At 39.1% G+C, this 27,990-nt stretch overlaps 1 protein-coding gene across 1 annotated transcript; it reads right to left on the bottom strand.

Moving 5' to 3' along the window:
• Window positions 1-21,730: 21,730 nt before the first annotated feature.
• LOC132065741 (peroxidase 4-like) lies at window positions 21,731-25,584 on the bottom strand. Its single transcript, XM_059459265.1, has 4 exons — window positions 25,315-25,584; window positions 23,283-23,474; window positions 22,674-22,842; window positions 21,731-22,417 (listed from the first exon to the last, which is right to left on the bottom strand). Exons 1-4 carry the CDS (start codon window positions 25,516-25,518, stop codon window positions 22,026-22,028), a joined length of 957 nt encoding a protein of 318 aa, XP_059315248.1. The 5' UTR covers window positions 25,519-25,584; the 3' UTR covers window positions 21,731-22,025.
• Window positions 25,585-27,990: the final 2,406 nt, after the last annotated feature.

The following is a 27,990-nucleotide window of genomic DNA, read 5'->3' as shown; positions in this document are numbered from 1 at the left end:
GTATATTATCGGTATTCTCCTATGACGTGTATGCGTTGATTGATCCAGGTTCTACTCTGTCATATATTACTCCTTATGTTGCTAACCACATTGGGATGAAACCGGAGCCAATTAAACCTTTTGAGGTAGCTACACCTGTAGGAGACCCAGTAGAAGCCAGGCAGGTATATAGGGATTGTGTGTTCGTAGTTTGCGATCGTCATACTACTGCGGATCTACATGAGCTGGAGATGTTAGCTTTTGACATTATTATGGGTATAGACTGGCTAGCCTCCTGTTACGCTAACGTTGATTGTAGAATGAAGGTGGTTCAATTCCAGTTCCCAAGAGAACCAGTGTTAGAATGGAAAGGCAATGCGGCGTCTCCGAGGGGTCGATTTATCTCCTACCTCAAAGCGAGAAAGATAATTGCTAAAGGCTACATTTATCATTTGGTTCGGGTTCAAGACATAGAAGCAAAACCACTAACTCTTCAATCCTTTCCTGTAGTGAATGAGTTTCCGGACGTGTTCCCAGACGAGCTTCCAAGTCTACCACCAGAGCGGGAGATTGAGTTTACTATCGATATGTTTCCTGATACTAAGCTCATATCTATTCCCCCATATCAAATGGCCCCTGTGGAATTGAAGAAGTTAAAGGCGCAACTGATAGATTTGCTTGAAAAAGGCTTCATTAGAACCAGTTTATCGCCATGGGGAGTGCCTGTGTTTTTTTTGTAAGGAAGAAGGATGGTTCTTTACGTATGTGTATTGAATATAGACAACTAAAAAAGGTGACGATAAAGAACAAATACCCACTTCCAAGGATTGATGATTTATTCGATCAGTTGCAGGAAGCCAAGTGGTTCTCAAAAATAGATATGAGATCAGGATACCACCAAGTGAGGGTTAAGGAACAGGATATCCCAAACAACAACTTTTCGAACCAGATATGGGCATTATGAGTTTAGATTGATGTCATTTGGGTTGACTAATTCTCCAGCCATATTCATGAATTTAATGAATAATGTATTCATGCCCTTCTTGGATCTATTTGTAATTGTGTTCATCGATGATATTCTGGTGTATTCTCGATCAGAGGCAGAGCATGCAGACCATTTGTGTACTGTTCTTGGAATCCTTCGAGTCGGGAGTTATATGCCAAATTTTCAAAATGTGAATTTTGGCTGAATTCTGTGACTTTTCTGGGTTATATTATTTCCGCTGATGGTATTCGGGTAGATACTCAGAAGATCGAAGCCGTAAAGGATTGGCCAAGGCCTACAACGCCTACAGAGGTCCATAGTTTCTTGGGTTTGGCCGGTTACTATAGGAGATTTATAGAAGGATTTTCTTCCATCGCTGCACCACTGACGAAGCTGACTCAGAAATCGGCTAAGTTTCAGTGGACAGATGCGTGTGAGCGCAGCTTTCAGGAGCTAAAGGATAGGTTGACTTCGGCCCCAGTCCTGACACTCCCCGAAGGATCGGAGGGCTATGTTATTTACTGTGATGCTTCAGGTGTTGGACTGGGTTGTGTATTGATGCAGCATGGCAAAGTAATAGCTTATGCTTCGAGGCAGTTGCGGAAACACGAGAAGAACTACCCGACTCATGATCTGGAGTTAGCAGCAGTGATTCACGCCTTGAAGATATGGAGGCATTATTTATATGGTGTTCATGTTGATATCTATACAGATCACAAGAGTCTCCAATATATCTTTAAGCAGAAAGAGCTGAATTTACAACAGAGACGGTGGCTAAAGCTACTAATGGATTATGATGTTGACATCCTATACCATCCAGGGAAAGCAAATGTTGTAGCAGATGATCTTAGCCGTAAATCTATAGGTATCTTGATGGATGTGCAGCCATAAAGGAAGGAGATAGTTCATGAGATTTACCAGCTAACTAGCCTTGGAATCCGTTTGGCTAATTCTGGAGATAGTGGAGTTTCTGTGAGAGAAGTTGCTGAGTCCTCTATCATAGAAGAGGTTAATAGATGTCAGTACGAGGACCCTGTTCTGGCACAGTATAGAGATACAGCTCTTCAAAAGGAGAAGACCCCATTCGAGGTTACACCTAATAGAGTACTACGGTATAGAGGTAGATTGTGCGTACCTAATGTTACCGGGCTACGACGGCAAGTTATGGGTGAGGCATATTATGCCCGTTATTCTGTTCATCCGGGGTCAACGAAGATGTATCATGACCTCAGATGCTTATACTGGTGGGATGGCATGAGAAGGGACATAGCAGAGTTTGTTGCTCAGTGCCCAAATTGCCAACAGGTTAAGGTCGAGCATCAGAAGCCCGGAGGGTTACTGCAAGATATAGAGATTCAAACTTGGAAATGGGAGGCTATTAACATGGACTTCATTACAGTCTTGCCTCGCTTCCGACGTAAGTATGATTCTATATGGGTAATAGTGGATAGACTCACGAAGTCAGCCCATTTTACGCAACGGAATGACGTACTCGGTGAGATTATGCAAAGTTATATATCAAAGAGGTAGTGCGACTTCATGGTATGCAGTGTCCATTATCACTGATCGAGGAACACAGTTTACAGCTAATTTTTGGAGGTCCTTCCAAAAAGGTTTGGGAACGCAGGTGAGACTTAGTACAGCGTTCCATCCACAGACTGACGGGCAGGCGGAGCGCTCTGTCCAAACCCTCGAAGATATACTAAGGGCATGTGTGCTAGATTTTAGAGGCAATTAGGGTGATCACCTGCCACTTATTGAATTTGCATACAACAATAGCTATCACTCTAGTATTCAGATGGCCCCATATGAAGCTCTGTATGGGAGGAAGTGTAGATCGCCTATTGGATGGTTTGGAGTGGGAGAAACAAAGTTAGATGGCCCAGATTTGATTTAGCGAGCAGTAGAAAAGGTCAAACTTATTCAAGAACGACTACTAACATCTTAGAGTCGTCAGAAATCCTATGCGAATAATCGTCGGCAAAACTTGGAATTCAAAGTCAATGATTGGGTGTTCTTGAAAGTATCACCGATGAAAGGCGTAATGAGATTTGGCAAGAAAGGGAAGCTTAGTCCTCGGTATATTGGACCTTACGAGATTGTGCGCAAGGTAGGCCAAGTAGCGTATGAGTTGGATTTACCTCCAGAATTAGAATCAGTCCACCCAGTGTTTCACGTATCCATGCTACGCAAGTGTGTATTGGAGATCCCTCCAGGATTGTACCTGTAGACCATGTACAAGTCACTGAGAAGCTGTCCTATGAGGAAGTACCCGTTGCTATTCTGGATAGGCAAGTCCGAAGGCTTAGAACCAAGGACGTGGCTTCAGTCAAAGTCCTGTGGAGGAATAATAACAGGGAAGAGATAACTTGGGAAGCTGAGGAGGACATGAAATCTAGATACCCGCATTTATTCCCACTCCCAGAAGACGTGCAGACAGAGCCATCAGCGCCCTAAGGTACGTAAGGTGTCTTTAAAATAACTTCTGGGCCGTGCGTGGCCAACTCAATATAAATGTTGATGCCCGATGAGGCATTGTATATTCTGGGCTGTTGTGACAGGACAGTAGTGGTACAATTACAAGGGAAACTTTGATAGAATTTTTGTAGGAGTCCCTAAGAGCTTAACATTCGAGGATGAAAGTTCCTAAGGGGGGAGGAATATTACATCTTGAAAAAATTTCGCGCTCCCAAGACTATAGACGGCTTAGTATGAATTCAAAGAAGATTAAAGTCATACAGGATTAAGGATGAAGATTATATTATATGAGTAGTACTTGGGAAGTTAAGCAAGTCGTAAGAAGGACCCTTAAGCCAAATGTGGGCATAAGCCTTCCAAAAAGGAAAATTTAAAGAGATGTTTTCGGACGATCTGACTTGAAGAGGCCAAAACGCCATTATAAGTTTGGAGTTTGGAAACACACCATAAATAAAAGTTGTAGATAATTGAAATAGCTTTCCAACCATAGGTCGTAGGCCCTCATACTATATCGGGATCAAACGTTATACACGTTGTAAGATCGGCTGTCAGGGCAGGAAATTAACCCTACGCGAACGCGCCAGAAGGTGGCGCGAACGCGCTGAATAAATTTTAAGTCGGTCCAGGAAAAACCTGGACCGTTATAAAAAGGGGTCACCCCCCTTATTTCCTCAGCCAAAACACCCCAAATCCTCTCTAATCTTCTGAAAACAGCGGAGAGGCTGCCTGATTTTCGGCAGGATATAAAATAGTTTGATTTGAAAACTTAGGGCAAGTGTGTGGTAATGAGTCCGACGTTAGTGTGAATCCTTTCGAATGTAGATTTACGAGCTCGGGCGGATAAGCGTAGCTAATAGGAGGTCGAACAGGTATGTTAAGGCTCGTCCCTTTCTTTCAAAGGCATGATCCTATGTTATGTTTCCATTTATATATTTCCATGACCTCTTTGATTTCAAAAGTTAGAAGTTCATGATTCAAGGCATGGCTCCTTTCCTGATAATCCATAAATGTTTTTCAAAATGTTCGTATTTTCCGAACCAGAGATTTAAGATTCTGTGAGCTCTTATGAAAACAACGATGGACATGCTGTTACCATGATAACGATGATGTCAAAGATGATGATATTTCTATGATGATTATGATAATGATGATTTTATGGTTAAGCATCCCAAGCTTATGATTTCAATGTTATAATGAGAATGTTGAGTTATTTCATGATTTTCTCGATTTTATTCATCGTTGTTGATCTCGCCTTATAATAATTGTTCCTTCAAGGTGGGATAGAGCGATGATGATTGTTCCATACTATAAATCGGAGGTTACCGACATTACGTCACTCCGATAAAATTATAGCTTTTCTTTGGGCTCTCATGCGTACTACTCATATTATATTATATTATATTATATTATATTATATTATATATATATATATATAGACATGGGGTTATGGGAAAAGGGCGAGGCGTTATATACGCATAGCCACCTGATCAGTTGGTATATCATGATATCGTCCCGGATGCGGGATGCCCAGACACGGAATATGTGGTTAAATGGATCGGGACGTTCATTCCTCGGCACTATTATATATTATATATATATATATATATATATATATATATATATGGATCGGGCTGTACGTTCCACAGCAATATAATATATTTATTGATCGGGATGCATATTCCGCAACGCTATTATGATACTTATGCATGAGAAAGATTTTATGAAAGGCTAAGCATGCATAGTATCCGCCTTAAGAGGCACTCAGATGTACAGGTTACCCTTCTATCTCATGATATGCTCCATGTGTCTTATTATATTATTGTTCATGCCTTACTCAGTACATTACTCCTACTGACGTCCTTTCTTTTATGGACGCTGCGTTCATGCCTACATGTAGACAGGTAGACGCGCCTGATCTCTAGGAGCTCCATCAGCGGCATCTTGAGAGCGCTCCAGTTGTTCCGGAGCTACAGCTTATTGGTACTACTCTTATGTATATAGTTAGGCATGGTGAAATCTTGCCCCATCCTTGTGGATTTATGTATCTTATTTAGAGGCTCGTAGACAGATATACGTGGATAGATGTTTCGTAACTTTGTCCGTCCTTGTTGTTGTATAATATTTTGGTAAAACTTATTGACATATGCTTACGGGTATAGCTAGTGATGACTATATTGAGTAAAGTATGCATGAATTGTCCACATGGCCCACCTGGTAGCGAGAATGGAATGTTAGATCAGAGGTGCTCGGTATATGGTACCGGGTACCCGTCATGGCCTTGAGTGGGGTCGTGACAGTTGAACTATGTCCTATTCTTTCGGTATATCTAAATCCTAAAGGTAATGTTTTATCCATGCCTTATGTCTCTGACTCAAGAGTGAAGCCTACAAATTATACTCCATGCAAGTCATACTTATGCCTTAGTCTTACTTCAATGCTCATGAACTCAAGTCCATAGGCCATGGTATGCAGGTACTCATGTAAGCGTCATTTTTTTCATGTACCCATGTCCCATGTCATGCTACTCACGTATTCATGTTTTATGCCATATTAATCCCGTTTCCATGAATGTTCTATGTTACGTCCTTCCGTTTGATGTACGCATGCCACGTTTATGTTCTAAGATAAAGTGTCTCCTATGATTCGCACGAATGATCCCTTGCTCTCAATCCTTTATGATCTGCTCATGATAATAAGCAAGATATGCCAAGGTATTCCTATCTATGTTTCAGAGCAAACAAGAGTTCCTTTCTTGCACCCTATGGTGCTTAGCTCAGGAGTATTCTACTCAGATTCAACGTATTCATGTCATGCCAATGCTAGAGCTTTATGAATACCTATGTTAGGATCATATTATTGTTATATGACTCAAGTCTGTCGCATTCACACCGAGTTGCGCTTACATTCAAAGCCTGAATCATACTCCTATCTCATATTATCGTGGTGACATACGAATGTCTATGATCAAGTCCCCAAGTGTCCAAATCCTACCCACGCTTAGTATTTAACCCTCATGTTGTGACAATCATGTTTTTGACATTCAGATCCCATGCTATGATATCCATGTTTACACGTATTCGTATCTCATGATAGTTTAGCACTCATGTATTCATGTCAGCCAGTCTTCATGTATTTATGTCCCACGTCATGCGCCTTACGCCCAGACAATCATGTCATGTTCGAGCCTATTTCCAGTACTTATGTCATTCGTGCCTATCGATTCTCTTCCAAATCCTATGTTTAGTAATCATGTAATCATTCAGCCAATATCCGTGTGTTCAGGCCAGCTCAATATTCATGTTAGCTACATTTAAGATTCAGTAATCACGTTATGTCACATCATGTGTATTAAGATACCCTATGAGTTGTGAGTTGGTACTTTAGTTAGCTGGCAGGCATTTGAGAAATATCGTGGGGGTCTGAATTATGAAGGAAGTCCTGCCATAAATTTTATAGATTCCAGAGTTAGTAGCGATTCTTAACCACTAGTCATAAATCGAGGACAAACGTGTCACGATTCTCATTCATGTAGGTACTACTCAGTTTCATGTTCCCATGTACATGTTTCTATGTAATCACGTATTCAGTTATCATGATCCATAACCATGTTCCCACGTAACCATGTCAAGCTCTTATGTTTTATGTCATGTTTCTTACACGTTCATGTATTCAAGCCATGTCCAGTCTCATTCTTGATCATGACCCATCATTCGAGGACGAATGATCCCAAGGGGGAGATATTGTAACATCTCGGATCTTCGGGCTAAGGTTGTCATGACCCGACTAGGGGCCATGATGGGTACCCGGGGCTAACCACTGAGCACCACTCGTTCTATTACTCATCTGCTTTCATTCATACTCATAATCATAGAAAACTATTTTCATTAAAACAAATTCACTTTATAAACATGAGCCCTTTCGGCTACCAAAATAATATATATACATACATATGCATATGAGGAGAAACTGTGAGACCATACTACCCACAACTGCGTATCTACGAGACTCTACCAGAGTACTATACCTATAGACGAGACAGGACCCCGTCATGCCCAAAACACACATACACATATATACCAAAAGAATGATCAATGGCACCTCCGGAAAATGGAGTGCTCTCAAACCAGCTAATAGCTCCTACGAGTCTGGATCGCCTCCTTGTCTACCTGTGGGCATGAACACAGCGTCCAAAAAGAAGGACGTCAGTACGAAATATGTACTGAGTATGTAAAGTATGAATAGTAACACAAGTAAATGTGAAGGGCAGCATAAAATGAAAGTTCAAATGCCTTTTTAAGTTGTTTGTCATGCTTACTTTACCTTTTCTTAATTGTCGCGGAATGCACATACATATACATATCATAATACCGTATCTGTTCATACACATCAAACATTATCCGTATTCGGGCACGTAGTGGCTCGACAATATCCGTATTCGGCCACGTAGTGGCTCGACAATATCACATACATGTCTTCCGTACCCGGCCATAACGAGGCTCGGTATATCTCATCAACATCATTGCCATTACTACGAAAATCTTTTATCATCACATACATCTCATAAGCTTATCATAACTTTTCATAGAGCATGCATTTGAATTAAGGACAATCTATGGAAATAATATCATTTTCATAGCATGAACTTCATAAAACAAATATATATATATCGTATGATAGGCTTTATAGTCTCTAAACTTAGGCTCTTCATTACCATTATCGTATCTATGGAATATCTCTTACCTTTATCTCATATGAAATCCTCTATGAACGCAGACTCATAATTTTTCTGGAACACTTGTCGTAGACATGCATTAGAGCTCATAGACAACCTATAACGATATCGGGGTGACATAAGGTCGAGAACCCCCGATTACATTATGGAGTGATCATATTCGTCATATCTCACCTTGAAAGAATTAACATTTTAAGGTGAGTGTAACCTAACGAGTAACCTCAAGGGATCGTAAATGGGGTCATTAGATTGTAGAAACTTCGTATCGTATTCATAGCGAGAACTTTATGGAACTATCATATCATGAACTTTAGAATCTTTAGACTTAAGCTCATCATCATCTTTATCGTACTCGTAATGTATCTCTTGTCTCATATGGCTATTCATGAACATAGACTCTTAGTTTCTCTTGAGGATATGAGGTTCATGAAGAAGAAGGAAATTCATGTCATAAGATTCATGCCTTAGAAAGAAAGGTTTAGCCTTACATACCTTTGTCGTTTAATTATTCTATTGCTTGCTCATTTCCCTTTAATGCACACGTTCTACCTTCAAGAGAATTCGTATCGACATTAGCTAAACAATTATAAGAACGTGCTTACTAAAGCTAGAGAAAATTGGGCAGCATTTCCTTTGTTTATACAACTTCCTCCATATTCCATATCAACTCCCAAACATTCATAACAACAATCACAATATCATAAACAACAATCGTCATTCGTTTACATTATTCACATTTCACGATTTCCCTTCAATTCTCCAAAATCATGATCATAGTTCACTATCATGTTTCTTCACATATAATACTCATTCCAGGTTATAAATGTCATTCATAACGTATTTACAATCTCAACATATCAATATCCACAACTCAATCCAAACTTCTACTCAACAATGACACTATTCCCACATTTATGACCCATTTCACATATTCTTCTATAATTCAAGTGTTTCAACTTTACAATACTTCAAACATCATGAAAATACCATAAGAATTACCTTATATAATGGTAGAATAAGTCTTGAGTGGAATACCCTCCTTGCACCCAAAACCCTAGTTCACTTCTCTTGGGATTTCTTGACTTAGATGACTTTAATGAGGTTTCATACACTTGATTCACTTGAATTCTTGATATTGATCTTTGATTTTCTTTGTTTTCTTGTGGATGAAATATATGGAACCTTCTAGAGGTCTTGAGAGAGGAAGAAAATGTGGGAAATGAAATAAATGAAGTGGGAGCACACTTATATAATCAGAACTCGTTCAGCTCGTCGGGACTTCCACGGACACTTTCACGGTCCGTGGAACATGGTACGGTCCGTGGAACTGGTCGTGGTTCACCACCATCCAGCCACCAACTCTGCTGGGAGTTCCACGGACCCTTCCACGGTCCGTATAAGATTACACGGTCCATGGAAGTGGCCGTGTAATCCACAATTTCTCCGATGTTGTTCCCGTCGTCTCATTGATCTCTAAATCCTTATGGAACCTTCTTAAAACTTTTTTATCACTTTATTAACAATCTAAGGGGCGTTACAACGCTTCCCCAAAACTTCATTAGGTTATTATTAACTCGCCACTCGTGATTCTTGCCCAACACACTACATACGACTCGCTTTCCTTAGCAACTTTCTTCTCTTACCTCGAAGGTCTTTGGAAATCTTAGTTAGGACCATTAAAGACTATTTCTTACTTGTCCAAACATCGTATACGTCGTACCCTTCGTTAGTCTATTCACTGCATGCTAACGAAAAAATTTTCGAGGTGTAACATTCCCCCCCTCCCCCGTTTGGAACATTCGTCCTCGAATGTTAAGTCATCGGGGATTCTATAAAAATTTCGCCAGAGTCTCCCGTGTAATGTGGCGCTACCATCCTGTCACAATAACCCATAATACATTGCCTCACAAGGCCACAACACAATAGTATTATAAATTGGCCACACACGACCCATATGCATAAAAAGAAATCATACATACCTCATAATCTCGATGTCTTATCATGAATCTCTTCCAGGTCGAAATAAGTATGGGTACCTAATCGCATATCCTCTTTTGTTTCTTTTCGGGGGGGGGGGTCTCTTTCATCTTCGCATTCTTTTATAATACCTTTATCAAGCTTACCCTTCTAGTTCTTAACTCACAACCTGGGGCTATTTGGGAGGACAGTAGGAACTTCTCGTATGATAACTGCCTTGTAACATCATTACTCAGCACAACAATGGGAAATTATCAGTGCACTTGGAATGCACAAACATATGAGAGTCCGAATTTACCAATTTCAATTCTGGAGATAAGTTAACCGAGCTCTCTAAATCACCTTGCATCTATTCTCAGGAAATTTTGCATCTCAACAATGTGATGCGGGGTCACTGTCGTCAAACTTTCGTATGCTTCCAAATAGTTTATCCTCATTTCAATTATCTTGCGGCAGCTATTTCCACTTATCTTACCGTCTTAGTTCATTATTTCTTTCAAGTATCTCCCTATTCAATCCTTCTTTACTACTTCCTTGTTGGCCTCTTCACTACCCCCTTCCTGTCATCTGTATTCCCATTCATCACCATAGTAATATTTAGTACCCAACTCTATTTTCTAAAACAAATTTGTCTAGTTATTAATATCCTCTCTCTTCTCCATTCCCTTTCTCCCGTACAGTTAATTCCTCTAGGATATCTTCTCATTTCCTTCGTTGATTATGCAGCCTTGTACTACTAGCTCAATAATCCTGTAACGGTAAACTTCTAAAGTGCTATAACTTATGTCCCGTATATTTTCTTTACACTCACATTTTTATAAAACATATTGACAATATAGTCTACACGATAAGGAAGCTTTGGTTAATAACTAACTTATTCGGTAGCGTATGTCACTCTCTTACTTTTTCTAACTGACCCTATCTTTTCTCTACCATTTAGTAACTACTATCTTGGAAGTCCTACTCTTCATACCTTACTTCCTTAAAACTTGAGAACCATAATCCTTAAAACCCTCTTCTAAGTCTCATCAGTAGTACTTTAAAATGGTATTTCATGAAGATTACAGGTGGTGGATCAATACTGTCCTCAAGAATGTACGAACATTATTAATACCACATATCATACTTTACCTATTACCGTCGCTACATAGCATAAAACCTCTCAATTCATACTTCCTTAATAATACAAATATTTATTCCTCCTTTAACACATTATCAAAGGTGAAGATATACCTGTGACGGCATCGGGGAGTGACTCTAGATCCTATCGCTCAGCCAATGCATACGTACGATGCTGAGGACCACTCGAACTAAGCGCTCCCCACCTTTACCCCCGACCTGCTAGTGTGCGGGGTCTTGCCCCGGAGGGCGCATGGATGATGAGGAACCGGCTGCAGATCCCGTGGGCTAAACCGCACGCCTACCGCCTCGAAATGGGCTCTCTCTCATAATATGACCTGACTGGCCGCAAACATAGCAAACATCCAAACCCAATCGGCACGGTACCCAATGGCTTACCGCATGGGTAAATTGTGGTATAGATGATCTCGTCGGCACCGAATCACTCCTATACCGAGAGCCCGACTCTGCCGAAACTCGATTCGGTCCGGAATGAATAGAGCAATCGGACCTTTGGCCTGCAACCCGTGGAGGTACACTAGTCGCCGACTGGCCTGAATGTCTAGAATATAACTGCCTCGATCCTCCTCTATAGTCGCTATCGACACCCATGGATCTGGCCCTCTTACTTTGTCCCTCATCAATATCGCGTTCGCCCCTTTGCGGATGTCGTTGCTCTTCTAAATTCTGGGCATGGGCTTGAATGCGAGAAATATCCATCCCGTCTTGAAATGAAGCCGTTAAACATTCTTTGAACAAATGTGGCCCTAAGCCACTCACAAACCTGTGCACCCTATCTCCCATGTCGGCCGCCATGGTTTGATCATATCTAGCTAATGAATTAAACTGAAGGCCATACTCCCGGGCACTCATATTGCCTTGTTTCAAATTTAAGAACCTATCTGCTCTAGCTCGATAGACCTCGGGTGGCAAATAGTGGCGGATGAAGGCATCTACAAATTCTTGCCAAACCGGAGGAGGCGCATTCTCTTTTCTTGATGATATCCAATTGTTATACCATAAGACCGCCACATCCCGGAGTCTATAAGATGCTAACTCCACAGATTTGGTTTCGGAGGCATGAATAATCTTCATTGTCCTCAACATTTCATCAATAAAACCTTGAGGGTCTTCATCCGGCTTTGACCCGAAAAACTCCTGCGGATTCAAACTCATGAAATCACGGGCTCTAGTACTAATGGCCCTGTCATTTGAACCCGAACCTTGCCGCTGTGCCTGGGCGGCAACTAACTGTGTTAATAACTGGATGGCTTCAATCACTTGTTGACCCGAAGTAGATGGTGGAGGAACGGAGGCATAGGAGTGAAAGTCGAAGCCCCTTCTTGCTCTTCCGTAATAGGCGGAGTAGTGGAGGCATTAGATGGAGCCTCATTATGTGATTCGCCCTCATCCACATTCATGGGCGGCTCTCTTTCTGCCCCCCTTTTGATCGTAGTCATGCCCTCCTGGGCGGCTTTAGCTTTTCCCCTTAGCGGCATTTCTGAAATTACAACACACTATTAGGGAGGGTTAAATCTTATACACGGCTCTATCGCACGATCTCATAAGAAGAAAGATGGTCATTTTTACTAAATGCCCTATAGCTTCTTGTTTATTAGCGCGGCGCGTAACACACTATAAAAAAGACTCTACTAGACACGGCTCGGAGACACTTCCTAGGACTGAACTGCTCTGATACCACTTTTATCACGACTCGACTAGGGGCCATGACGGGTACCCGGGGCTAACCACCGAGTACCACTCGTTCTATTACTCATCTGCTTTCATTCATACTCATAATCATAGAAAACTATTTTCATTAAAACAAATTCACTTTATAAACGAGCCCTTTCGACTAACAAAATAATATATATACATACATGCATATGAAGAAAAGCTGTGAGACCATACTACCCGCAACGCGTATCTACGAGCCTCTACTAGAGTACTATACCTATAGACGGGATAGGATCCCGTCATGCCCAAAACATACATACACATATATACCAAAAGAATGATTAATGGCACCTCCACAAAATGGAGTGCTCTCAAACCAGTTAATAGCTCCTACGAGTCTTGATCGCCTCCCTGTCTACCTGTGGGCATGAACACAGCGTCCAAAGAAAAGGACATCAGTACGAAATATGTACTGAGTATGTAAAGCATGAATAGTAACATAAGTAAACGTGAAGGGACAAGATAAATGAAAGTTCAAATGCCTTTTTGAGTTGTTTGTCATGCTTACTTTACCTTTTCTTAATGGTCGCGGAATGCACATACATATACATATCATAATATCGTATCTGCTCATACACATCAAACATTATCCGTATTCGGCCACGTAGTGGCTCGACAATATCCGTATTTGGCCACGTAGTGGCTCGATAATATCACATACATGTCTTCCGTACCCTGCCATAACGAGGCTCGGTATAGCTCATCAACATCATTGCCATTACTACGAAAATCTTTTATCATCACATACATCTCATAAGCTTATCATAACTTTTCATAGAGCATGCATTTGAATTAAGGACAATCTATGGAAATAATATCATTTTCAAAGCATGAACTTCATAAAAAAAAAAAAAAAAAAAAAAATCGTATGATAGGCTTTGTAGTCTCTAAACTTAGGCTCTTCATTACCATTATCGTATCTATGGCATATCTCTTACCTTTATCTCATATGAAATCCTCTATGAACACAGACTCATAATTTTTCTGGAACACTTGTCGTAGGACATGCATTAGAGCTCATAGACAACCTATAACGATATCGGGGTGACATAAGGTCGAGAACCCCCAATTACATTATGGAGTGATCATATTCGTCATATCTCACCTTGAAGGAATTAACATTTTAAGGTGAGTGTAACCTAACGAGTAACCTCAAGGGATCGTAAATGGGGTCATTAGATTGTAGAAACTTCGTATCGTATTCATAGCGAGAACTTTATGGAACTAGCATATCATGAACTTTAGAATCTTTAGACTTAAGCTCATCATCATCTTTATCGTACTCGTAATGTATCTCTTGTCTCATATGGCTATACATGAACATAGACTCTTAGTTTCTCTTGAGGATAGAAGGTTCATGAAGAAGAAGGAAATTCATGTCATAAGATTCATGCCTTAGAAAGAAATGTTTAGCCTTACATACCTTTGTCATTTAATTATTCTATTGCTTGCTCATTTCCTTTAATGCACACGTTCTACCTTCAAGAAGAGAATTCGTATCGACATTAGCTAAACAATTATAAGAACGTGCTTACTAAAGCTAGAGAAAATTGGGCAGCATTTCCTTTGTTTATACAACTTCCTCCATATTCCATATCAACTCCCAAACATTCATAACAACAATCACAATATCATAAACAACAATCGTCATTCGTTTACATTATTCACATTTCACGATTTCCCTTCAATTCTCCAAAATCATGATCATAGTTCACTATCATGTTTCTTCACATATAATACTCATTCTAGGTTATAAATGTCATTCATAACATATTTACAATCTCAACATATCAATATCCACAACTCAATCCAAACTTCTACTCAACAATGACACTATTCCCACATTTATGACCCATTTCACATATTCTTCTACAATTCAAGTGTTTCAACTTTACAATACTTCAAACATCATGAAAATATCATAAAACTTACCTTAGATAATGGTAGAATAAGTCTTGAGTGGAATACCTCCTTGCACCCAAAACCCTAGTTCACTTTCCTTGGGATTTCTTGACTTAGATAACTTTAACGAGGTTTCATACACTTGATTCACTTGAATTCTTGATATTGATCTTTGATTTCCTTTGTTTTCTTGTGGATGAAATATATGGAACCTTCTAGAGGTCTTGAGAGAGATGAAGAAAATGTGGGAAATGAAATAAATGAAGTAGGAGCACACTTATATAATCAGAACTCGTTCAGCTCGTCGGGACTTCCACGGACACTTTCAAGGTCCATGGAACATGGTACGGTCCGTGGAACTGGTCGTGGTTCACCACCAGCCAGCCACCAACTCTGCTGGGAGTTCCACGGACCCTTCCACAGTCCGTATAAGATTACACGGTCCGTGGAAGTGGTCACAATCCACAATTTCTCCGATGTTGTTCCCGTCGTCTCATTGATCTCTAAATCCTTATGGAACCTTCTTAAAACTTTTTTATCACTTCATTAACAATCTAAGGGGCATTACAACTCTTCCCCAAAACTTCATTAAGTTATTATTAACTCGCCACTCGTGATTCTTGCCCAACACACTACATACGACTCGCTTTCCTTAGAAACTTTCTTCTCTTACCTCGAAGGTCTTTGGAAATCTTAGTTAGGACCATTAAAGACTATTTCTTACTTGTCCAAATGTCGTATACGTCGTACCCTTCGCTAGTCTATTCACTGCACGCTAACGGAAATTTTTTTGAGGTGTAACAAAGGTTTAATGCGTAAGATGGAGGGTATAATGGAATCAATATGGTAGATATAGGAAGTGTTTTGAAAACTAATCAAGTCATAAGAAGAATATTTCGGCAAACGAAAGTCGGAAGCTAACGTACGCAGCGTGTTTTCAAGTGAGTTTGCATCATGTCTCCCTTAAAATGCATATACGGAAAAAAAAAATATATAAGGAATTTGGGAAAACTTCCTTCTTGAAAGTTGTAGATCTTTGAAATACCTTTCCAACGGTATATTATAGAGGTCAAAAATACATCTGTACAAAAAGTTATGTCCGTTTTACTAAACTAGTATTCCGTCGATTTACGGTAGAATCTATGGGCCGTAGATTTGGGGCGTAAAACAGGTCCAGAAAGCCCAAACCACTGTAATTGATTTACGGTAGGATCTAAGGTCAGTAAATCTTTTACAGTCCGTAAAATGGGGCGTAAAACAGGTCTGGCAGTAATTTTAAAACTTCGTTTGAAGGCCTTTTCACTTCATTCTTCACATTCCCAAGCCCTAGAATGACCTCCTATCCTCTCCCATCATCAAGAACACCAAGGTAAGCCTATTCTAATTATTCCAAGTCAATTCTAATATATATCCTTGAAATCTAAACAAGAAATCATCATTTCTAACCTAGGGTTTTCAAGAAAACCCATCTCAAGGTTTAAGATTCAAGATTTTGGAAATCTTCTTCAAAGTTCAAGTCTTTAATTCAAATTTTGGAGCATTACCAGGTATGTAGAGTTTCTATCCACGTGTGGGAACATCTTTATTATTCCGTACACCATGTTCTTCCATGATCATACAAGTTACACCAAAACTAAGGTTTTAGCCATGTTCATGATAACCCTAAGTACATGTACCATGATATACTATAATTGTATGATTACTTCGTTATTATATTCTTAATAGTGCCTTTTTGTTATTGAGAATCTGTTTGTAGTCCATGAAAACCCATACTTTACATTCCATGGGTTCGTACATGCAAGTTATTAAATGTAATGCTTATTTTCATGAATATCCTACATGTCTACAAGTTTTCATGCAATTATATTATATTATTATATCCATGATATGATACAAGATACTCATGTTTAATACAAGTCATGTTTTATGAAATTCATGGGATTCTTAGCCAACTATATCATGTTCATGTTTTTGGGAGTTGCACAGATTACCGAGAAGGCTTCATACCTGAAACTACGTATGCCAACGTAGGATAAGGATCGCTCCGCCTAGTAGGGCGATTCCTTCATATTTTCCCCATTGAGGGATTTGGATCCATTCATGTTATGTTCACGTCTTGTACCCCGGCAAGGTACAGGACGGCTTAGCTGGTCGGGCAGAGATCAGACGCCACGTGTTAACGTGGTGGTTACATGTCGGTTATATTAATGCTCTCCCAACTTAAAATGTTTTTACCCATGTTATATATGTATTTATGTCCATGTCAGATACACATGTTCATGACCAGGTTTCAATTTCAGTTTCAGCTCTCATCATGTTATTTCATGTGCTATGTTTATTTTATTCAGTTGCTTTACGTACTAGTACATTCAATGTGCTGACGTCCCATTTTTATTGCCCGGGGGCCTGCATTTCACGATGCAGGTACGAATTTACAGGATGACAGATCTAATCCATAGGACCACCCACGTATCAGTTTTTGGTGAGCCCCAACTTCTTCGGGTTTTAGTCATTATTTACTTTATGTTAGTTATGCATTTAAGGTATGCTGGGGGCCTTGTCCCGACAGTTACGTTTAGCATTTCAGACTCATGTTAGAGGTTTCATAGACTAGACAGTTATGTTATGTCAGACGTTTAGAGTCATATAGCCATCTTTAGCTCATTATCTATGACAATCCATATTCATGTTTTCTTAAAACAACTATTTTATTTGATATTTATGATATCCCATGTTTAGGCTCATCATGTTTATATCATATTCCGCTCATGTATGCCTCATAATGATTTAGCAAGCAATGTAGTTCGCTCGGTCACATGTCGTAAGGCACCGAGTGTCGTGTTACGTCCAGGCCATGGTTCAAGGCGTGACAGAAATGTTAGAAATGAGCTAAATTGAATAAGGGTCGAGTATATAACTTAAAAAAAATCTGCCACCGCCTCAGATATACGGTCTAATATACGGAGTGTAAATAATTTACGGTCCATACATTTGGACCGTAAATACCCAACAGGAAACACCAACCACTGATTCAATTCTACGGTGGAGATCATGGAATTTACGATCCGTGTGATATATACGATCCTTAAATCTAACCGTAAATCCCAACTTTTGCCGGAACGTATTCTCATCGATTCATTGAGCCTTTAATCCTTCCAATACCTGCTAAACATGAACTTATCCCCTTATAACTATAAGATAAACATATGTAATACCATTTAACCTTGATAACCCCAGGGGTCCAAGACTAGAACCACTAACACACGACGAATCTCAATGTACAAAACCACGAGGTGTAACACATAAGGTGGCACATCTTGGTATCTATCGCAGTACCTGGCAAGGTATTTCCATCCTTGTCTGTCATGTTAGGATCATTGTGATTTGCAAGGAAGAGATGTGTATGATGTCTCTTTTGCAATACCACAAGGGTTACTCATGACAAATACTTTTCCTCTAATGGATTGCATGCCTTGCGGATTGCATCCATTTATTCCCTAATAGGTTCCTTCCCCTTCATCAGTTTAGTCATCAGATCCTTCTGAGTTCTGTCACCGCTTTCTTTTACCTTCAAGGCCTCTTCAAACCCTTTAATAATTTTAGTTCCACTTTCCATGATATTAGATCTGTTTCTCTCCCCTCACTTTGAGTCATCGAGGAGAAGGTCTACACAGGGCTTATAGAGTCCTTTATCTGATCTAGAATGATCGATGGAAGTGGGGCTTACCAAAGTCAGACTATCTTTGGGATCTGGTAGTGATATGGTGGGGTTTAGATTCTAGTGAGTGAGGAAGGATGATTTAAATTTGAGATATGGTGATTTCGTTTTTTGGCAAGATCTGAAGAAGGAACAGTTTTTTTTTAAGTACGAAGAGGTTCAGGATGGACAGGCATTTAAAGGGCTTAGATTAGAATAGGAAGTGGAAGAGTCTTAATGACATGGCATTCTAGATAGTTCGAGACATATTAAACACTGAAGAGATTATTAACTTGAGTCATAGACACTAGGTCCTTTGACAATTTTAAAGACAAGGCAAGAGCTCTGAGATGTGCAATGTCACTTATGCTTGTGTTATCCTGACCCTGCCATGTGTGTGTACCTGTAACGGTACAAGAGTGAGTTAGATGCCACCGAAAAACACCTTTTAACATTATACATTTCCTCTACATAAGCCTGAAGAAGTTTTAGAAAAGGCAACAAGTTGAGCTCGATCAAACCCATCTCCTATAGATTGCTCCCTGCTTAGTGCCTTAGTGAAGATGTCTGCTACCTGGTCCTCTGTCTTGCAGAATCAGCTTTCAACAAGTAGAGTGATAGAGGGACCAGGTTCCTCTATGCCTTCTGGAGATTCTGCTGCTTCTTCTGTTATTGCAGGGACCAGGTTCCTCTGTGCCATATTTTCAGTTCATGGGAGGATGTCTTACAAATTTTTTGCCACGGCCAAGAATGTGACCTGTCTTGGCATTTCCAAAATACACACTCCCTCCTTGGTAGGCCTTGAGTGAGAGGAAATCATCCACTCTTTCAGTTATATGCCTTGAGCAGTCACTATCCAAGTAAACATTATTAAAATAATTTTTGACTGTCTCATCTCCTTCCAGTCTTCTTCCTTTTTTGGGAAACTGGGTCGGTCAACTCTTGGCTTCTTCTCAATCTTTTTACCAGTCCCAGATCCATCCCCGCAACTTTTCATAGGAACATAAGGTCCATCACAAATGATGTCCCACAGCTTAGATCAGCAGCCATGAAAAGTTATGCCTTCTCCTCTTCCACCATCCATGATATTCTCTATTGGGTCTTGGTGGTCTTGTGATAGATTCTCCTTTCTCAAGTCTTGGTGAACTAGCCATGATGAAGAGCTTCTCTAGGTGTTAACCTTTTAGAAAGAATCGGCTCTGATACCAATTGTTAGAGGCTACCAAATAATGTATGAAGTACCTAGTTGTGTACCAGCTCCCTTATGTAGTGCAGTACAAGAATCAACACAAGATTTTTACGTGGAAAACTCCTTGCTCAAGGGATTAAAAACCATGACCTACCCCAGTAGGATTTCAACTCCACTAACCGAGAAAACTCAGGTTACAACTCTATTACAAGCTAGAAGTTAATTCCCATAACCTCCCACCCTTACAATAACGCTTATGCAACCCTCATACTTGACTACCCCTAGACAAGCACACCAATACACCTAGACTCACTCCAGCCTAGTGTACTACTCAAAGACACCCTTTGAGAATTCACCACAGTGACTAACTTTAGCCACACACTAATACAACTAAGCTAACTATAGCACACAGTGTACCACTCAAGATCTTATGGAAGCAACCTTGAGAATTTAGAACACCTACAAATAACTTCTTTTTATGGAAGGGTAGGTTTACAGTTTAAGCACAAAATAATAAAGACTCAAACAACCTAAAGACCTAAAACATCTTTAGTTCTAGACTTGGTCCTTCGGGTTGCTGAGGCTCTGTTCTTGAGGAACACCTTGAAAGGTGGAGACTTGCACTTTGTATGAAGCAATTTTCGAATTGTGCAAGAATGAGTCTTCTCTTGGAAGATGATGTCTTTATATGCACGAAGAGAGAGAGAGTAGAGATGACCACCCATGAAATATGGACCGTTAATCAATTGGCCTTGTTGACGTACTACTTTCTGTTTGCATTGTACTTTCGGCAAACACATTTTATAGTTGTGGATTTGGACTTTCGGCTTCGGTGACCGGGACCTTTATACGGAGGGACCCTGGTTCCTCGTACATTCTTCGAAAAAGTTGTAAGTACGGATACAACACTGGCTCTGCCGGTACCGCATTGTTGGTGAGCGGTGGAGACCTTATCCCATCCGATCCTTCTGAATCAACATATCTAGTCTCTCATATATGAGCAAATCCTGCAGGCATCTGATCCTTCAAGGAGCATGTTAGAAAAGCAGCATATGAGATATCATAAGGTTAACCAAGTTCAAATAGATGAACCTAATTGTATCTGGTTCGTTAGGGAGTGTCATGTCATCAAAACATATCATTTCTTATCAATTTCCCCCTTTTTGATTATGACAAAGCGACATCCTTTGCATTCCCCGTAAGGACCAGATCCCTTACCCAGATACCTCATTTGTTCCCCCTGAGACTCAAACCTCGAGATACATAGTAGTATGCTGGTTCTTTGAGTAAGGTTTGTCAAATCATCAAAACATGTCGTGACATATCACTACTGCTCTAGGAGGAAACCTTCCTTCTTCCGAATCCTAATAACCACATTTTCTTGCCTGATAAGAACATGCAAACAACATTGGCCCAAATTTTCAATCAACATAAACAATCCATGAAAATACGCTCACCCCACTCTATGAAAACTTGTAAAAATGTTGACTAACATTCAATATAACGGAGTCCAAGCCGTTAAATGTAGGGCATCAATTCCTAACACTTTCTATTCGAACAATTAGACATTGGGTTCTTTGACATTTTTTCAGCGATTCGGAGTCTCGATATTATTCACCTTCAATCGAAATAAGAGGAACAACGTCAGAATCCTAGCAGAGAATTTTTTATTTTTTTTAGGTGACCTGGGTTCAAATTTTGGGTATAGATTAAAATGAGGGAGGGCTAAATAATCCGGTGGGTCAGGTTGAGTAACTTTTTTCTACTTGGCATTAGATGTAATTAAAAAACCAGGGAAAGTATTTTAAATAGTGGTAAAAGGGCTTTGTCTGTCGAAAAGGGCAAATATGGTCTAATAATAATAATAATAATAAATATCATGCCTCACACCAAATGTATCCAATAATCGGATGATGTTGATTGCAAAGGTAGTACTTTAATTCTACCAGTACAATGGAGTATTTTATTAATAATTTGAATAGAAAGAACATCATGGATATCAATTGTACACACTTGCTTTGAGGTCCCTTCGGGGACATCCGATAAAAAAAATACTTGCTTTGAGAATTCTTCAAAACGGGACAAACCAAAGGAAAAAAGAAAATGAAAATAAAAAACATGAAGAAACAAATTTGACCATTCTTGATCATTATCAAAATATGATAAAGCTCCTGCCGCCTCATACCAATTAACTATAGAAACTTTTAACAAAATATTATAGAGGGCTACATTAGTTTACCCTCCCACACTTCTTCCTTATCTCTCCCTTGGACCCGGTCAATGGACTAATACCTCCCATCTTGCTCATGGCTATAGCAAAATCAGAGTTGAATTTGGATGGTTTCTTGCTGTAAATGTTTACCAGAGAATCTGTAGATCCACCATTGTAGAGCACTTGATCCGAGTGAAGAAGTCCCTTCTTGTTGATAAGGTTCTTATAATAGTCATTGTCAAAAAAGTTCGGTGTTTTAGGGTCTAGTGGTACCAGATTCCTGTCCCCGGATCCCGTAGTTCTGGGACACCTCCCTTGTCTTATCTTTGCAAAGGAAGCATCAATGTTGCTCTCGTTATATATTCTTGTCCTAAATGTTACACAACCTGCTTGACCAATTGTGTGTGATCCTATGAAAATTTAACAAAATTAAATAAGCATTCAACTTTTTTATACTAATAGTTGTGCCTTTTAAAGGATACTTATAGATAATTTTATATAATAATTGAAATATAGTTTAACTTAAAGATAAGATATGTAACCTATTATAACAGGTTATACTTTAATGATTGTGTAAAACAAATTATTATAAGTCAAATTCATTAATTAGTAGATTGAAATAACATAATGTATTATTAGTACAATTTACTTTATTGATATTTATACCTGATAAGGCAACCATATCCTTGGCAGAAAGACCAACAACTTTGAACCTGTTGATGAGATTACCAAGGGATGATGTTGCAAGTGGGAGTCGGCCATCATTGGCTTTTGAGAAGCTTGCAGTTCTTGAATCTCTCCTTCCAAGTTTCACCTCCCAACTAGGTCCTCCAAGCTACAGTAAGAGAAATCTTCCATCATTAGCATAATTTAGAAGAAAAAAAAATGAAAGGAAGAAGGAGAAAATAAGCTCCGACTGATCTAACTTAAGGTAGTATTATGTAGTTTATAACTCAGGTTATGCAAGGATTAAAATTCCAGGGAGTATAATGTAAGAATTAGTAATGTATGAGTTGAAGTGATATGGATTGTAATGCAAGGATTGTTTTACATATATTATTTCTTGTATAATGTAATTTTTAAATTTGTGTTTGTTAATTTCTTTATTTTTTTATAAAAATTATGTACCACATGAACTTTTGATTTTCAGTCATTAGTAAACATTGCATCGCTAATGTTAAATTGTATGCAAAATATAAAAAGGACAACAAGACATTATACTGTAACACTATACATTATGATGCATTATATATGCCATGAAACAATTAGTTTTACCAGAACAGTGGAGTCACGAGCAGCGATGGCTAGAATATCAGCGCAAGAAACAGTACCGGGACACACTTTTTCAACTTTAGTTTTGATATTGTCAATGACATTATATCCTCGAGCAGAATTGTTATTGGGAAGAGCAGTTTGCTCTCCTCTGAATGACGGAGTGTCATCAAGGAGTATTGATCCATCACAACCCTGTAATAACAAACGGAGGGACACAAAAGTGTTTAGATAGGGAAGGTTCCTGCCGGCAGCAAAAGCAGTAGTAACCATAGTTAATATCTGTTGGTTTATAACATAAATATGGTCCGTTAAATAACTTAAGGGACACATGTAATCATTTAAAAATAGGACAGGGACTAGAGAGGACCATAAGCCAGTATCCTGATAATGTTGATAACAAACAATGCCCTCTCCAAGATAGAATAACAATATTACTATTAGTTGAGTAAAATAAATATTTTCTTTAAGAGCGGTTTCTTCAGACATTATTTAATATTTGTAACTACACAAAAGGGTGTAAATTTTTTCTATTATAAAGAAGTTGTAATTTTTAGTTTTCTTTAATAATTTTTATACATAGAGGAGAGTGGAAGGTAAAATAGAAAAATGAATTACAAAATGAGAAATCAAACCCACACTAATAATATATAAGTTCAGGTGATCAATTAACTGGGCAATCTAAATAACCCAGTATTCTTATAGTTTCTTAATAAGTAAATTTTGTTTCAAGATAACTTATAAACTTAAATCAAATCGATTTAGATTTATTACTATAATACCTTTGATACTTTGCGCTATACCTTTTATTTTGGACCAAAAAATAAATAGATAAGTTCAATATTACTACGAAAGAAACATGACCGGGGGGGCCCAATCTGAAGGAAAAACAAAAAGAGACAAGACATGACAATTGAAGGTGACAGCAATAAAATTATGAAATCGAGAGGGGGTGAGCGACGCGGGGAGGGGGAGTGAGAAAACTCAGTCAAAATGTTTTCCCCACATGGCAGTTGTTCAAAATTTTGAAAAGTCTAGGAGTTATAAATATATTTTCCAAAACTTTGAGACATACCAAGAAATATTTAAATACTTCAAAGATTTCGCTTAATCTACATCGTTGCATTCACCATCGTTTAATTAAGGGAAAGGGATAAAAATGCTCCTCTACTTTAGAAAAAGAGCTAAAAAATTCTACGTTATAAATTTGAGTCAAAAATACCCATCCCGTCATTAGAGTTTTCAAATATACCTCTATCTTAACGAAAATCTTCAAAATAACCCGATTTGATTTTTAAACCCGCTCCATTTAAACCCGACCCAACTACATAAATAGGAGCGGGTAACCCATATGTGTTTTTTATTTAGTTGGGTCGGGTTAAATGGAGAGGGTTTAAAAATGAAACCAGGTTATTTGAAAGATTTCAATTAAGACAGGAGTATATTTGAAAACTTTAATGACAGAAGGGGTATTTTTTACCCAACTTTGTAATAAATGATATTTTTAGCCCTTTTTTCAAAGCAGAGGAGTATTTTTGACTCTTTTCCCTTTAATTAAATAGCATAAAACTTCAAACTTTTAATTTGATAGTCGTATCAAAACAAAATTACATACCTAACTCATGATAGGAACGGAGGAAGTTGTAGTTAAGTATTATTTTAGCTCATTTAAATAAATTAATCATGGGCATTTCACTTGCTGATCACCTCCCTATATGTAGCACTTATGAAGATGCCTATTAATTACTTTCTGTCTTTACCAGCCCTAGATGGCTTGTTAGAGCAATCTATTTAGAGTACATATATAGATTTAGAATAAGTGTAATTTTATTATAGATCCACATATTATTATTTTTAAAAATTTATATACATAGTTTAATCAAGCAACAAGGAGTGCAATTGAGCGACAAAACCTTCCTATCCACGTTTGCTTGTCAGAAGATTAACATAATAAAACACCAAAAATGGAAGTAAAATGATGAAGTAATAAAACGAAAAACCATGTTGTTGGGTGATTAAGCAGTACAAAAGTTACTTGGACAAAGCAATCGTGGAAGAAGAGGCGAAGAAGGGAAGCACCCATTCGCTTCTCCTTCGCCACTGCTGCCCTAACTCCAGAATTTACTGTGTTAAGTAACCTGGGGCAACTCTTAGAGTAGAAAGTCGTGGATAGCTTAGCAGAGGTGCTACCCATTAGGAGAATGACCATCATGGCAATGACTGTTGAAGAAGAAGCCATTATTAGTAAGTGCAATTAATTAACCACACTCTAGCTATGCAGATCTAAGAATGTATTGAGAACATAGACTGCAATAATACTGCCATATATAGGAAAGAAGAATAAGCCAATAATGTACAAAACAGTTTGGCCAATAATGTACAAAATAGTTTGGCCAAGGCGGCTAATTAAATTGCCCCCACCAAATAATGCATGGTGCAAATTTTCTACGTCTAAATATCAAATGGCCAATGAGGGACAAACAAGAATTCAATTTGCTAACGGGAAAACAGTCGTTTTTGAATCTTCTGTAGACATATCCCTCAATTTGTCAATTTTGGCTAATGATTAATACAACTGTGCCGCCTTTAACTTTAGCTGATTGGTTGTTAGCTTATCTGTTGAGATGCCATGAAGGATGGGACGTCCAACATTATCAGACCCAATGCATAGTTTTCCCTTGGGGGTAGCGGCACATGTTTAATTTAGAGACCAATGAGGAATTGCCTTCTCCTAGTCAAGGCGCTGCTGGACCATTCCAGACAGTACAATATTGTTTTTGGTAGAGGATTTAATTCTACTACTTGATAACAATATGTTGTCAACAATTATGGTGCCTAAACTAAGAAAAGCTAGCTAAATGCGGTTATTCTGAGCTAGTAGCCTAGTATGGTGAGTATGAATTTGTCTAACTCGCAATAATTATTGGGAACACAAGTAGGAAGGAAATTGTCTCCGTATTGACTTGCGTGCATGAATAGGGTTTCTACTGTTAAGTTCTACGTGAAGAGAAATCAGTTGAAAACTAAACCTTGTAAGAACACAAAGAGACAGAGGATAACTGAAGCAATGAATGTTGTTATTTTCTCACCACATCTTACTGCTGCCTTGTATGTCATTATATACAATTAGGAATTACAATTTGATATGGACTATAGAGTTCCAATAACACTAGGATACAAAGTAATAGTAGCTAAAACTTATCCATGTTCGGATTGGGATGGACATGGTTTAATACTCCCTTTGCAAACTGGCAGTGGCGAAAAAACATTCAGTTTGGAACATAGAAATTCAAAGCGCGCCGCTGAAAGTGGCTTTGTCAAGACATCGGCCAATTGGTCCTTAGACGAGAAGAATTGCACCAGCAGATCCTTCTTAGCGACCCTATCTCGAACAAAGTGAAAATCTATTTCGACATGCTTTGTGCGAGCATGAAAAACTGGATTAATAGAAAGATAGGCCACACCAATGTTATCACACCACATGATAGGAGCTTTAGGGAGGTGCACCCCAAGCTCATTTAGGATAGACTGTATCCAAGTTAGCTCAGCAGCAGTAGCAGCGAGCGCTTTGTATTCCGACTCAGTGGAGGAGCGAGCCATCGTACGTTGTTTCTTTGAAGACCACGACACAAGAGCAACACCAAGGAATATGGCATAGCCTCAGTCGACTTACGATCATCTAGGGACCCTGCCCAATCTGAGTCAGTGAAAGCTTGTAGAAAGGTGTGGAGGAGCGCGGAATGTGAAAAGAGAAATGTTGAGTGTGCTTCAAATAGCGTAGGATACGCTTAACTGCAGCCCATTGATTTACTATGGGATTATGTATGAATTGGAAAGCTTTGTTGACTACAAAGGCAATGTCAGGATGGGTGAGTGTGACATACTGTAAGGCTCTAACAATTTTTCGATACAACGTCGCGTCGTGGAACAGGGGGCTGTCACCGACATGGAGCTTCGAATTCACTGCCATAGGTATGGAAAGGGGTTTACAGTGCTGCATACTAGCATTTTTCAGAAGAGAGGTAATGTACTGCTCCCCGAGAGAGTGTGATGCCGGCAGATCCATGAGAGACTTGAATGCCAAGGAAAAAACTTAAGGGACCAAGGTCACGAATTGAAAATTCTGCAGCAAGTTTGGAGATTATGCTTTCCATAAAGGATGAATTGTTTCCAGTGACGACAATATCATCTACATAGACCAAGATATAAGCCACTACACCATGAGCTTGATAAATAAACAATGATGTATCTGATTTTGAAGTAGTGAACCCAACAGTGAGGAGGAACTTAAGAAGGCACATGTACCATACTCGAGGCGCCTGTTTGAGACCATAGAGGGATCTCTTAATCTTGCAGACGTGATTCGGATACTGAGGATGTATGAAACCGAAAGGTTGTGACATACAGACTTGTTCTTGCAACGCACCATGGAGAAAGGCATTTTGCACATCTAATTGACGCAAAACCCAGTTGTGTGATGCTGCCAAGGCAAGAACAATGCGAATAGTAGCCGGCTTAACAATAGGGCTAAATGTTTCAAAGTAGTCATGTCCCCCGAGTTGGTGAAATCTTTTTGCAACCAAGCGAGCCTTGTAGCGCTCAATTGCACCAGAAGAATTTCTTTTGATGCGAAATACCCACTTGCACCCAAGAATATTCATTTGCGGATCATAAGGAACCAGTGACCATGTGTCATTTCGCAGTAATGCAT

The sequence above is a fragment of the Lycium ferocissimum genome, chromosome 7 (genome assembly GCF_029784015.1).
Source record: "Lycium ferocissimum isolate CSIRO_LF1 chromosome 7, AGI_CSIRO_Lferr_CH_V1, whole genome shotgun sequence".
In the NCBI taxonomy this organism is placed as follows: domain Eukaryota; kingdom Viridiplantae; phylum Streptophyta; class Magnoliopsida; order Solanales; family Solanaceae; genus Lycium; species Lycium ferocissimum.
The sequence above is the reverse complement of the archived record's forward strand: the minus strand, read 5'-3'. Positions and strand labels throughout refer to the sequence as shown.